Source organism: Aythya fuligula, chromosome 3, assembly GCF_009819795.1.
Source record: "Aythya fuligula isolate bAytFul2 chromosome 3, bAytFul2.pri, whole genome shotgun sequence".
NCBI classification, from domain to species: Eukaryota; Metazoa; Chordata; class Aves; order Anseriformes; family Anatidae; genus Aythya; species Aythya fuligula.
Genome location: NC_045561.1, coordinates 55,437,421 through 55,450,181, shown reverse-complemented (window position 1 = coordinate 55,450,181; position 12,761 = coordinate 55,437,421). Strand labels below are relative to the sequence as shown.

The following is a 12,761-nucleotide window of genomic DNA, read 5'->3' as shown; positions in this document are numbered from 1 at the left end:
TGCAAGGCAGCAATTTTGTGATTAGCTTTTACCATTTTAAAATCATATATAGTCCAGGCAGGAATCCCTAAACCATTTTGACTTCAGTGCCACAGGAAAATATAAAGATCTATTTCTAGACAAAAGGCTGAAGAGAGAGAATTTCATTACAAAATAAATAAATAAATAAATAAATAAATAAATAAATAAATAAATAAATAAATAATCTGATGTTCTTGTCTTTATTTTAGATGTTAGCATTTTGGAGCACAGCCACATCCTATAGACTGGCTTAGTCCTGAAAGAAACAGAGTTCTGGGTGACAAACACAATGCCCTACCTTCCCTAATATTAACTGTTGAACTCCAAGTGATACCGGTCAATGCAGGGAATGCAGTCTTGTCCTCCATTTCCATAAGGTCAAAGAAGAAAACTATGAAGAAAACTTTCCAAAGAAGAAAACTATGAACCTTGTATCACCAAGCTAGATGAAGTGTAAGAAACCCTAAAGATTAAAGTGTAGATTAAAGGAAGAAATCTGTGTGTCTGTATTGCAAAGAACTAAGTGCCAAACACAAAGTGTGGGCAGGAAAACTCCAAGATACTAGTTTGTGTGTGTGAGACTGAGACAGGATAAGTGTTGGTGGGGCTTACTGTAGTAACAACCAGTGCAGACATGAGGGAAAAATGTGGAAGAATTGAACGTGGAAAACTGAAACTGGCTGACTGAAAAGAGGGGGTCTGAGAATGGAGAGAATGGAAATGGAATTAAGCCTTTGGCAGTGAGTCCACAGGAATAGACTGGGTTTGGTTCAATTAAGAGAGAAATAGCATTTGAGAAGGTGAGGAATGCAGGCTGGTAGTGGGGAGGCAATGAAAATGAGGCAGAGATGGAGAGTCAGGAGTGGAAAACAAGAAGACTTGAGTAAGGTTTGTCTGGGGTAGGGTGGAACACAGGGACTCAAGCTCTGGTGGGAGGACAGGCAGGAAGGCCTACACCAGCTAGAGAGCACTTCTTTTGAGGACTTAGATGGAGCTTAAAATCCTAAGTTTTAATACTACTCTGCTGTCAGCAAAGGTAGGTATTAGCCCTAGATTATAGAGACCTATATCTAAGTTCCCATCACAGTTCAAGAAGATTTTAGGGAAGGATTCAGTTGCCTAAACATCCAGAGCTGCATCCACTTTTGATGTCTTAAAAAAGTCCTCGAGGTGCCCTAAGATACCCAAATGACTGTAGAAACCTACTTTCAGGCAAGAGAATTTCACCTGTGCTCAGTTCAGTCACAGGAATCCAGAGGGATCACCAACTGAAGGCTATGCAGAAGATGAGACATGAGCACACACAAATGCTTGCACACAGGATAGCTAAATGTAAGGGCCTGCACCCTGCACCTGAGTCCCACTCCAAAAGCTTTTGAAACCTGCAGGCATGGTTTTTCTCACAACCTTCGCTAATGCTTGGCCGTAGAGTTGATGATAATGGACTTCTGCTTTAAGTAGCAGTCCTCATTCAAGTGGTAGAGAACAAGAGTTTGCAGCTCACTGGTGTACAACATGTGGAAGGAAGGAGAGCAGTGTGTTGCTCCATGAAGAACTCCTTTGTTCTTCTGTTGGCTCTTTCAAATCCTAGAAATGAGACGTACTTCTATGTCCAAAGCTCTGCTGGGCAAACCATTCTGGGGAATCCCAGGCTGAAAATTTTCTTCTTTGCCGCACAACATTGGTTTCTCCCCGGTGCAGGTTCCTCCCCGGAACAGGTGCATCCTGTGGGGAAGAACAGAGTGCAGCATGTGATTAAAAACAGCAGCAGGATGCAAACATGAGAAACTGAACTCAAGCTGCACCATTAAACTTAATTTCATCATCTTTTTTACAATCCAAAGCCTTGGAACTTCTACCTAATATAGTGGGTTTTGTTTTGTTTTGTTTTGTTTTGTTTTGTTTTGTTTTGTTTTTCTTCTTTTGGTCTTATACATCTTGTATATTTGAAGTGTCTTCAGGAAACTTATTTAGAAAATTGTATGTGTGAAGCACGTGATGCAAGACCAATGATGGAATAATATGTGGAAAATAGGGTCCTTAGTGCTATCACTCATCTCTTGTGTTGAAATCCAGCTCCAGCTGACCCTGCTATAAAGGGGGTCTTAATCCTTCTAACTAGGGAGTCAAAGGTAGCTTTGGCAGAGTCACTTAGATAATTCACTTGTTAGATGTTGCAGTTAAATGTTCCTCTCTTGGATGCCAGGAAGGTTGGGCTGGATCCCTGAATGCAGTAGGGTGGACTGGTAGCAAGATAAAGCTATTTTCTGAGCTGAAGGCAGATGAATAAGTGCTAAAGCAAAGCTCTCTGTTTTGTGTTTCATCCTAGCCTTTTGAGGCCCCCTAAGTGCTTATACAGAGGAGAAACCACTTGTGTGAAGGGACAGGACATGAAAATAATGCTGATTGAACAGGCAAGTTTTCAGAGATGGAGGAAGACCAAAGTTGTCTGCTAATGAGGGAATACATCTCTTTTGGGGTCTGTTTACATTCAGATTTTGTTTAATCATATGGTACTTCGTGGATTTGAAGAAATACAAGAGCAAGGTGAGGGGAACTGGGCCAGTCTTTTTATAAAACTCCTTTACTTTACCCTTGTTTGTTAACAAGGTGTAGAGTTCCTCTCTGATATGTTCATCTTCCTTTTTTCCCCTCTGTTGAAGTGCCCTAAAACAAGTTCTGAATGGACTTTCTTAGCCAGAAACTGAAAGACTTAGTCCCGTGTGTATCGAGTATTTAGAGCCCAGGTAAGCTTTCTGAGTATGATTGTCATGTCTGTCTTAGGGCACCTCCTTGGACCTAAAGGGAGACTTTCCTCTTCTCTGGTGAAGTGTCTGTACTTATTCTGGGTTTTCTGGTGTGGTTATAGGGCCAGAAAGAAAGAGTTCTTCTTTCTGGGATCCTTAATTTTCTCTGGAATCCTTTCTTCTTCACAGTCAAAAAGAATGTGTCAGCTACTGAAGAAGTAGCTGGGTTGTTGTTTAAGTATATTTTGAAATTTGTGTTTTCTGTTCAGTGCCTTCTGAGTCTTTCCACTGCATGTGGATTGTTTTCTCACACCCACTCTGCCACAACCACAAAACACTTGTGTATTTTACAAAACAAAGGTGGCATTTCTGTTTGACACAGGACAAGAGGCAACTGGCACAAATTAAAACACAAGAAATTCCATCTGAAAACAAGAAAACATTCTTTTGCTTTGGGAGCCATGGGAATAGGTTGCCCAGAGAAGTTGTGGAGTCTCCATCCTTAGAGATTTTTAAAAGCCATCTGGACACAGCCCTGGGCAAGCAGCTGTAGGTGGCCCTGCTTGAGCAGGGGTGTTGGACCAGATGGCCTCCAGAGGTGCCTTCCAACCTCAGCCATGCTGTGATTTTGTGAGGCAAGAGCTGTGGATTCCACAAAATGCCAGTGCCTCTTGCAGCTCACAGCAGAGCCCTGTCTTTTGGCTTCCTTGGGAGCAGAGTGCCACTGCTTTCCTGGGCTGAGTGACGTGGCATGTTCTCTAGCTGCAGCCTACCCTTATGGCCCGTCTTGCATCATTTTTCCTGTCACACCAGGGACTCCCTTCCCCTTTTCTCTCTGTCTTGTGAACAGCTACACACAGCAAATACCAAAAAAATATCAAAAAAGATGCTTGTGCACTGTTTTCCAACCAGCCACTTTCAGAGCGGCATCACATCATTGTAACTCCCTCTCCTTCTTACTGACAGCTGCTGCTATGTGGCAGTGTAACTTATTTTCCTGACAGAGTTGTTCCCAAAATCTAGCCTGCAGTCTCCTACAACATCACTAACAGAGATACTGCCTGTCAGTTTCTTTCCTTCCCACTTAGAGATGTCATGTCATTCACACACAACTGCAGTGCCATGAAACAGTATAAAAGTAGGTACAATACCTGCAGTGCCTGAGTGTTTTAAAGGGAGACAATGGACAGTGTGGTGGTCATGCAGAAAAGTGTTTTATTGTAGTGAAGTTACACAGGAGAAAAACAAAAGTCTGCCTGCTCCTGGTTCAAGGCTTTACTGAGCCATAAAGGTAAGTGCTAACCAAAACAAGTTCCTACATGTAAAAACACATTGCACTTCTAGTCATTTTACAAGGTTAAAAGGACAATACCTGGAAATGTTTTTCTTTCTTTCTTTCTTTCTTTCTTTTTCATTTTACAAATAAAGTGTAATTTTGACTAGTTAAAGCTGGAATCTAGAATGTTTCCTTACAAGATTTCTTTCTTCTTCTTTTTTCATGTAAGAGCAAAACCGAAGATGTTCTCTCTGTCTGATTAGCTGTTGAGTTCACTTCAACTAAAGGCACCTCAGACCACATGAGGCTTACTTGATACATGCCCGTAACGACCCTGTAGGGCTTCGGTGGCTCTAAACCCAGGCTCAGTACACAATACTAATGCTGGTTAGTGGTCAGATCGTTCTCATGACCAGCAAGCAGGAGGAAGGAATGGTGGCAGGTACAAAGGGCTTTAGGGAAGAGTGCAGAAATGGCCTTGATGACAGAAGAGCTCTTCCCCTGCTGGGGTAACTGCCAACCCACTTCTTAATGCAGAAAATCAGCAAAGCACTGTATCAGCCTGACAAACACACACGGCATAGAGCCTGTGACCATACAGAGAAGAAAAGGAAGGTGGGGCAGGTTTTGGACCTGCCTACCTTTTAATTGTCCTTTTATGGATACAAATACACTGCTGTTTATCAACTATGGACTAGTTTTCAAACACAAAAGGTTATGTACAGCATATTTACTCATATTTTTACATAATAATACACACAGGTCTCCCCCCACCCCACCTTGTACGGTGGATGAATGTGACATGTCAAACCGACAAACAGTTCAGAAGAGCCTCCAAGAAAAAAAAAAAAGTTCATATGGAGCTAGCTTATTCTTGGTCCCTTGAAAGTAAAATCTTACAAAGGATGAGCAAGATATCTGTTTTTACAATATTTACTCTGCACAGTGCAAAGAGGGGGGATAGGCTCTTTAAACATAGGATTCCTTAGCATACTGGATCTGGTCTACCTCAAAAATTGGCTGGCTGCACCTCCGAGCCACGTACTCATGTTTGTTCTTTTGGCAGGATTCAGACATAGCTCTCAGTCGGTACACTCCAGGGGTCACAGGTAAACTCACACGGGAGTTTATTCCAACAGTAACACTGAGAGTTTCAGTTTCTCCATCAGAATCCTTCACTGCAGGAACTCTCTCACTGGGTAGATCCCCTGGAGCTGCACAGGCTGTGCCCTGAGCACAGCTGCTGCACGGGTCAGGCAGCAAAGCGTCCTGGTTTGAAACCTTTAACCTCATAGTTTGAACCGTGAGATTGCAGGAGGGAACATGAGTGGTCAGGCAGTTTCTAGTAGCTTCTTCGTAAGAGGGTGGTCTTCCAGGATTCCTCTGGTCTACCTCTCTGAAGACCTCATCAGCTGACCTGAAACGTGGCCTTTGCTGATATGGCACAGGCAATGGTTTGTCATCCTCAGGGCTGTTTTCCTGGACAATTCTGCAAGAGAATTGATCTTTCTTTGTGAAACTGTCTCTCTGGAAGCCTGTGTTTTTTCCAGGTCCCCAGCTCAGGGGGTTTGTTAGTGTTTTCCTGTGGTTTGCAAAAGAGAATGACATGGAGTGCTTTTTGATCTCTCGCCGAGGTGTGCTGCAGTCTTCATTGGGCTTGGTGCAAAAGGACTGAGGCCTATTTAAAAAAGTTTTTTTTGGGACTAGAGGGTGAAACTACTGGGGAACTGGTGAAGACTGAGCCATCAGAGCTCTCCAGGGAGCAACTGGAGGATGTTTTGGGTAGAGAGTCTGTTGATAATTGGGAAGGTAAGATTGCAAGCTGTTTTTCCAGTGCCGCATTCTCCAATCCTTGTTGTTTCTGCTGTACTGGAAAATTGTCCTCACTTTTGTTTAGTTTCTGTTTCCTTATCCTGCTTTCAAAGCGGTTCTGAAAGGACAGGTCTGGCTCTGAGTACCTCCTGTCCATCGTGCTGATGTCATTTTTACAGCTAGTCAGTGAACTGGCAGACATGCATGTTGGATATCTTCTGCTCACACCAGTGCTTCTCCCTTTGGGATGTCCCACCTCACAGGTACAGGAGCTGCATTCAGCTTCAGGATCTGGGCTGTCATAGGCAGAATCATTCTGATGAGCAGCACATAGGTGTTCTGTGGGGACAAAGCAGCTGTTAGTTTTTACTGAGAATAAAAGGGAACTATTGGTAAAATATAAATAAAATATAAAATATTCATGTGGAAGTGCAGAACAAGTGTCTTTAAGCCTCTGCAACACTCTGTGTTTCCACAGACGTATTCCCACATAAAATTAAAGAATTAGGAGCAGCAGCACCAGTCTGTCATAATCCCCAGTCCGTTCTCTTACCTGTGGAGCTGTCTGTGTGCTCCGCTGACTCCTCAGTCAAGGCACTGGCAGGCCAGGCAATGTCCTCCCCAAATATTTCTGAGCAGTTGTCTATGAGGAACTCCACCAACACTGTCACCTGCACACAGAAAATCATAATTCAGTCAAAGGTGCTGAAAACATATTGCACGGTTTTTCCTGTTCCTGCCTAATGTAAGATGAAAGGCAGCACAGAGAAGGATGGTCAAAAATCCTTGCCTAGTAAGAGACCGAGTCCACACTACAGTGTGAGGCCTGACACTGCACCCAGCCTGGCCCGTCCCAATACAAGCTGAATGCCATCAGCCAGGGCACGTGAGTGGCAATGCCTGCAGGGTGCCCTGTGCTCTCTGGGTGCGAGGTGCCCAGGAGCTGTGGTGCAGCACAGGGGGCTGCAGGGCACCCTCTGCTTGTGCTCAGAGGAGGGGAAGCCTGGCCTGTCATGCCGCAGGCACCTGGGGCACCCCCACCTCTCAGCGGTGCGGTTTTGTGTGGCTTTGGCACTGGCAGCGGGATCCCTGTGCAGGGCTCGGGTCTGTCCCAGCGTACCTTGTCATTCATCTCCTTCTGCACCTCCAGCGGCAGCGTGCTGTCCGTCCCCGGGCCCAGCATGTTCGGGCCAACGCAGATGGCGAGGTTGTTGGAGTCCATCCTGCTGCTGGCGGCATTCTGGCTGATGCGGTGCAGCACGGAGAGCAAGTGCTTGAGCAAGACGAGGTTTGGTCTGGGCAGTTTGTCGGCCACCCTAAGTGAGCACAAACACAAAGGGATGTTAATCGGTGGTGCGGGGGCCGCTACTTCTTGGTTTGAGCAAGTCTCAGTTAAACTCAGGCAGACGACGCTTCCTCCAGAAAGAGGAAGGCGTGCGCTTCTTCCACTGCTGAGCAGAGGCACCATTCAGAAATCCCCAGCGGCAGCTGCGTGCGGTTAATTACAAGGTCTCGCACTGCACGGTCCCGACCGAAGGGCAGCGTCACAGCGTCCGTGCTGCTGAGCAGCTGAGGTGGCGTCAGGAGGTGTCACCAGAGGCTTCCTGACAGCACGTGAAAGGCCTGCGGTCGTGCCAGGGCTCTCACAGCCCTCTGGCCAGCCTCCACCTCAGCTCTGTCTGAGGAGCACTACACGGAGGTGGCCCCATGTGCCGACCTCGTGGCCCTCATGGTGGCCACACCTGTCCCTCCTGCTGGGCCTCTCGATCCCTAGGGTGAGCCCTAACGCCTTCAGGAGGTGCTGCTGCGAGAGGAGCGCCTCCCTGTGCCACTTGGCCTCTGAGCCAGCCCCACAGGGCAGCTGAGCAGCCCCACAGGATTTTAAATGAGGCTTGATTCCCAGAGGAGGATGGTCACAAAACATGTTGGTTACAACACTTACTCTCTCAATTCTTCAATTTTTTCCTCCTTGCTTGGCTTCTCCAGTGCTAGCATCCACTTCTCATACAGGTCGGCTGACAGGAGCTTGGAGGGAATGTTTCGGAGGAAGTCCTGCAAGGCCAAGAGATACAGATGAAGCTTTGGACATTTTCCCCTGTGTACACAGACAGCATCACCACAACTTGGGCTCCCTAGGAGCAGGAGCTGTCTGCTCCCTAAGGTGACCATCAGCACTGGGGAGCAGCGGGCTTCATGAGTACATGCTGAGTACACTTGCATTGGTACACTAAGAGGTCCTGGATCTTTTCTGCTTTTTGTTCACCCCTAAATCTGACTATTCCTTGCTGAGGAGAAGAATGAAACTAGTTTCCTGTGGGTGTACAGGAAATCAGTGGCAGAAGTGGAGCTGAAAAGCCAGTAGAAAAGGGAAATGCCGAACTTTCCCATGTCTGAAACTTTTCATTTGATTTCACTCTGTTTTTTACCCTGGAGCCCCACCTAAGCCAAATTGCAACACTAAACTGTGCCTGTGCAGATTAGCTATGTTACCCACAGCAGAAAGTCAGAGCAACTCACCTTCAAGACCACTGCCAGCAGATGCACAGTTTTGCTTTTCAAATCAACATTCTCGCCTTTGTTTAGGTCCTCCTTCAACTCCTTTCGTGCTTTCTCATTGGCAGCTTTTCTGAATATCCCTTCAGTGGAAGGTCCTTTCATATACAAAATAGTGAGGAGATCCTGCAGGAGAAAAAACAGGCAGGGATGGGAGAACTGTTACTGTGAATGAAGAAAGGTCCTTTGGCAGGTGAACACTCCTTTAGAAGTAGAAGAAAAAAATTGATTGAAGGTACATTTCGCTTTTACACAGGTCAACATCTAGTTCTATCTCCAAGCTGATTATACTGGTAATAAACTGTTTTCCCCCTTATCCATACTTCTTTTGTACCAGTGAACTCCACTAACCTCAGTGGAGCCATCCCTGTTTCCTTCCAGAAGGAAACAAGAGGTGACTTAAACCTGGGCTCAAATTCCCCCCCTCCCAAGCCAGGCTGAATGCCTAGCAAATATTGCTTAGAAGAGGAAAAAGCATGGAAAACTGGAAAAACCATCTCAGTGGGAGAACTATCACAAGATCATTTTTTAACTAGAAGATAGTTTGTAGTTATTTATCAGTGGCAGTCCATAGCTGAACAAGTTTTGGGGAAAATATAGAAATCTCTGTATGTTTACAGTGCTGAGAGATTCATTTACATGACTTCTGTAAAATCACAGATGTTTATACCAAGCAGCATATCTGCTTCTCCAATTCCTGGTCCTGAGTTGTCTCCACTCAAAGTTACTTCCAGTGAAAGTTGCACGGGGTGGACAAAACCCACAGACCTAACTCTTTCTACACCTGGGATGGGCCATGAGCTTCCCAGAAGTGTGTATGGAGGGGAAACACCAAAATCACTCATCTCCTGAGCACTGCAGCACAAGTGCTGGGGATCCCTCATCCCACTGAAAGCCAGAAGTATGATAAATGTACCGCCAGGATTGCCTACCTGGACTGGCTGGGGCAGCGTGTCATCTTCCCCACAAATAATTGCCAGAGGCTGGCCAAACAGAGCAATCTTGAGGCCAGAGTCCAGCTGCCCTGGGGAATCCCCACTGGCAGAAGTTCGTCTCAGAGCAAACGGCCACGATATCACCTTCTTTCTTTTCTTCATTCCATCTGCTGCAAGCAAAACAAACAAAAAAAACCATGTTTTTCTGGGAAAAAAAAAAAAAAAAACACACAAAACAAAACAAAAAAACAACAACACGGAACTATGCAATTGTGCTGCCTTTCATCTGTGTGCAGCGCTGTGTGGTGCAGAATGAAAAGCAGAGATGTATGTCGAAACAGCAACTCAAATTAAACCAAAAGAAAACCAAGTTGTTGCTAAGGAAACCACTGCTGAAACTGTGGGGCTGTGACCGTCCCTCCAAGGACACCACCTTTCCTGTTGGTTTTTTGCTGATTTTTTTTTTCTTTTTTGTTCTCTAGTCACTATTTCCTCTTAGAGAACGGGGACACAAAAGGCACAGCAATAACAGCAAATATTTGATGTTTATAGAGATTTTTGATAGTGCAGAGGTTTCTGTGATAACTATCTAAGGCAGATATGTCACTTGGGCAGCTTGCAATGGCAACAATTCTCACTATGCAGACATGACCATGCTCAGTCTAAGGGCATGGCTGGAACTCGGGACTCGTGCTTTTCAGCCTTTTCCACAGGCTGCAATGGCAACACGTGGCTCCTGCTCTGCCAGCTCCAGAGTCGCAGTGCTGCGATGAGAGTTGTCCTGACAGAGCTTGCCCCCTGCCAGTCTGCCACTGGATAGTGATACTTGCTCCAGATCATCACTGTTGGGCCTCATTGGCTTCAGGGTCACAAATCTCATACCATGGGTTTTGCATCTGCACCTTAAAGAGGAGGGCATGCTAGGACTTTGGAGATGATGGTTGTATTGGTAAGAGCTGTGCTTTTTCCCTATCAGTAGAATCCTTTTGCTAGAAAGTTTTCTAAAAGCATTGCCCTCTGCAAATTTACTCTAAAGGACTTCTCTTCTACTCCAAAATGAAATTATACAAATTCTCAGGACTTGTATTTGTGGCTTAGCACGAGTCCTTGATAGTCGAGGGTTAAAGGCTGTGAGAAAGTAACCCAATGTTAGGGTCATGTAAAACCCTTGCTTCTGACTCTCCTGAGAAATGGTGTGGCATGCAAGCCTGTTCCAGACCCGCCCTGCTAATGGTCTCCTCCAGATTGTTTTGCAGGTGCTGAGGTTTTGCAGGGTGAGAGAAAACAAGCGCAGGCAGTCTGTTGCTGCTGCCGGCGGGGTTTATTTGCTCTGGAGCGTAACCGCTGGTAGCGGCCCTCACTGGCAGGCCCACGCCCCAGCGGCGATGCTCGTGGCAGAAAGCAGCACATTTCCTTTCTGTTGCTGCCCAACACAATCAGACTTTGCTCTGAGGAGCACGGAATAGGAACAGGCTGGCACCCAGCACTGCCATCTGCCACGGTACATAAGGGAGAGAGGTCGCCCGCACGCGGCGGCACGCGGGGGCTGAGCCGCCCCCTGTACGGTGCTGAGCTTGAGCTGTGCCGGGGGAGGTGGAGCGGGCAGTTCTGCAGGAGCACCAGCTTGCAAGCGTTTTGTACAAGAAAGCAGTTCCTCTGTTTTTAAAACTCACCAGCCAGGTGGCAAAGTCCATCCTCGGGGTCTGCTGGTCCCAACAGGGGGCATTTCTTGGCATCAGCCTGCAAGAAGCACACCGGGGTTACGCGAGGGCCATGAGCGAGCTGCTACAGCCACACAGAAAAACATGAGAGGCTCCAGGGAGCGACCAGAGCAAGCCAGACACCTGCTGAACGACCCCTGCGCCCAGCTGTGCCACTGCCTCACTGCCCAACCGTGGTGGTGGTGGCAAGGGCTTATGCTGCAGCCAGCCCCCCCCCCCGACCTGCCCAGCCACTCACAACCCCAGCGCTCCTTTAGGCTGCTGTTTGACCCACAAAAGCTGGAAACAAGCTGGACAGCCCACCCTTCTCCATCCTCCTCCTGCTGCTGGACATTTCCTCCCCAACTTCTCCAGTGAGGAGGGGGCTGCTGCCTCACTGGCTTCAGAGCCTGCTAGGATCCTGCCCAAAACTGCCCGGGAGCCTGGGGCTCTTCTGCACACATCCACCTTCGAAGGGCTCTGCCTGCTCTCCTCCCTGCCCTGTACCCACTGCGCTCCCCCAGGGGCCACCCCTTTGGAGGAGACCTGGGGTCTGGAGAGGCTGCTTACCTCTGACGGGCACTCGATCAAACTCTCCATGTTGCCAGCATTTAGTGTCTTTGACTAGGCAAGAAAACAAAGACCGTGCGTGAGTAATTTAATGCTACAGTTTAGAATCAGGGCTTTTCAAAGTCACTCTGTTGACAGAGCCGAAAAAAATAAAGACACTCACTGTATTACAGCTGCTTAACACTTTCATTAGGAGTTTAATCGGGGGATCTCTGGATGCTCTGGTTTCCTTAGGTCCTTTTGTTTGCCTGTTTATTGAAAAAGAAGTGGACACAGAGCTTTGTAAAACTGCACCCTTCTTTTTTTTTTTTTTTTTTTTTTTTTTTTTTCCCTGCAATCCAGGCTGGCAATTCAGTATGATCCCAAACTAGCAAGATATCCCACCCAAGTCAGTCATAAACCAGCGCTCGCTGGAAGCCTGTCTTTGTAAGGCAGCCAGTCCTGTGCTCTGTGCGCCTCTTGATAAAATCAAAAAAAAAAAAAAAAAAGTGACTTTCCATTTTTAATCCATGCAAAAAAAAAACGATCAGGCAGTGACAGCTGCCTGAGGTTGTTGCTAACGTGCCAGCACAAGGCTGAGCAAGCCAGGCAGCTCTGCCTACGAGCTGCACTTTGTGGTGGGTGCCTCTGCCCGACCCCTATTTGTGTGTGTGTCTCTGTACAGCTGCTTCTGGAGCACCCCACTGGCTACACCCCGACACCACGCGTTTATCCCCAGGCTTTACTTACCCAAGGAGCGAGTCCTGCCAGAGCTCCTTCACCTCCCGCAAACTGCTGAGGAAAGGAGAGGCAGCATCACTCCCCACTGCTACTAATCCCTTGGACAGACGGAGGCGACTAAACAGTTCTACCCCACGTGTGCTGCCTTATATAGCGCACGACAGCAGGTGGAAATTCACAGGCAGGAAGCAGCATCATGGGGCAGGACTGAGATTCTGTGAAATTTCTGCCTTCCTCTTTCCTTTTAGAGGAGCTACTCTTTTTTTTTTTTTTTTTCCTTAAAGAAGACGAAGAGAGAAAAAAAAAAAAAGACAAGCTTGTAGCTGTTATGCATGGAAAAGATGAGACACTTGCCAGGTAAAGGTTCCATCTTGCATCACGACGGTGAGGTGGGATGTGCAGAGGGGGCTGCAGTGTGGGCAGCTGC

General features: G+C 46.9%; 1 protein-coding gene across 1 annotated transcript; it reads right to left on the bottom strand.

The window, feature by feature from the left end:
* Positions 1-4,759: 4,759 nt before the first annotated feature.
* On the bottom strand, positions 4,760-12,433 carry TAGAP (T cell activation RhoGTPase activating protein). The gene is given in 11 exon segments (XM_032185751.1): positions 4,760-5,727; positions 5,729-6,195; positions 6,410-6,527; positions 6,977-7,172; positions 7,799-7,908; positions 8,374-8,535; positions 9,342-9,514; positions 11,018-11,084; positions 11,615-11,668; positions 11,778-11,862; positions 12,344-12,433. Coding segments are annotated over 10 exon segments (2,088 nt in total). The 5' UTR covers positions 11,805-11,862; positions 12,344-12,433; the 3' UTR covers positions 4,760-5,013.
* Between the last annotated feature and the right edge of the window lie 328 nt (positions 12,434-12,761).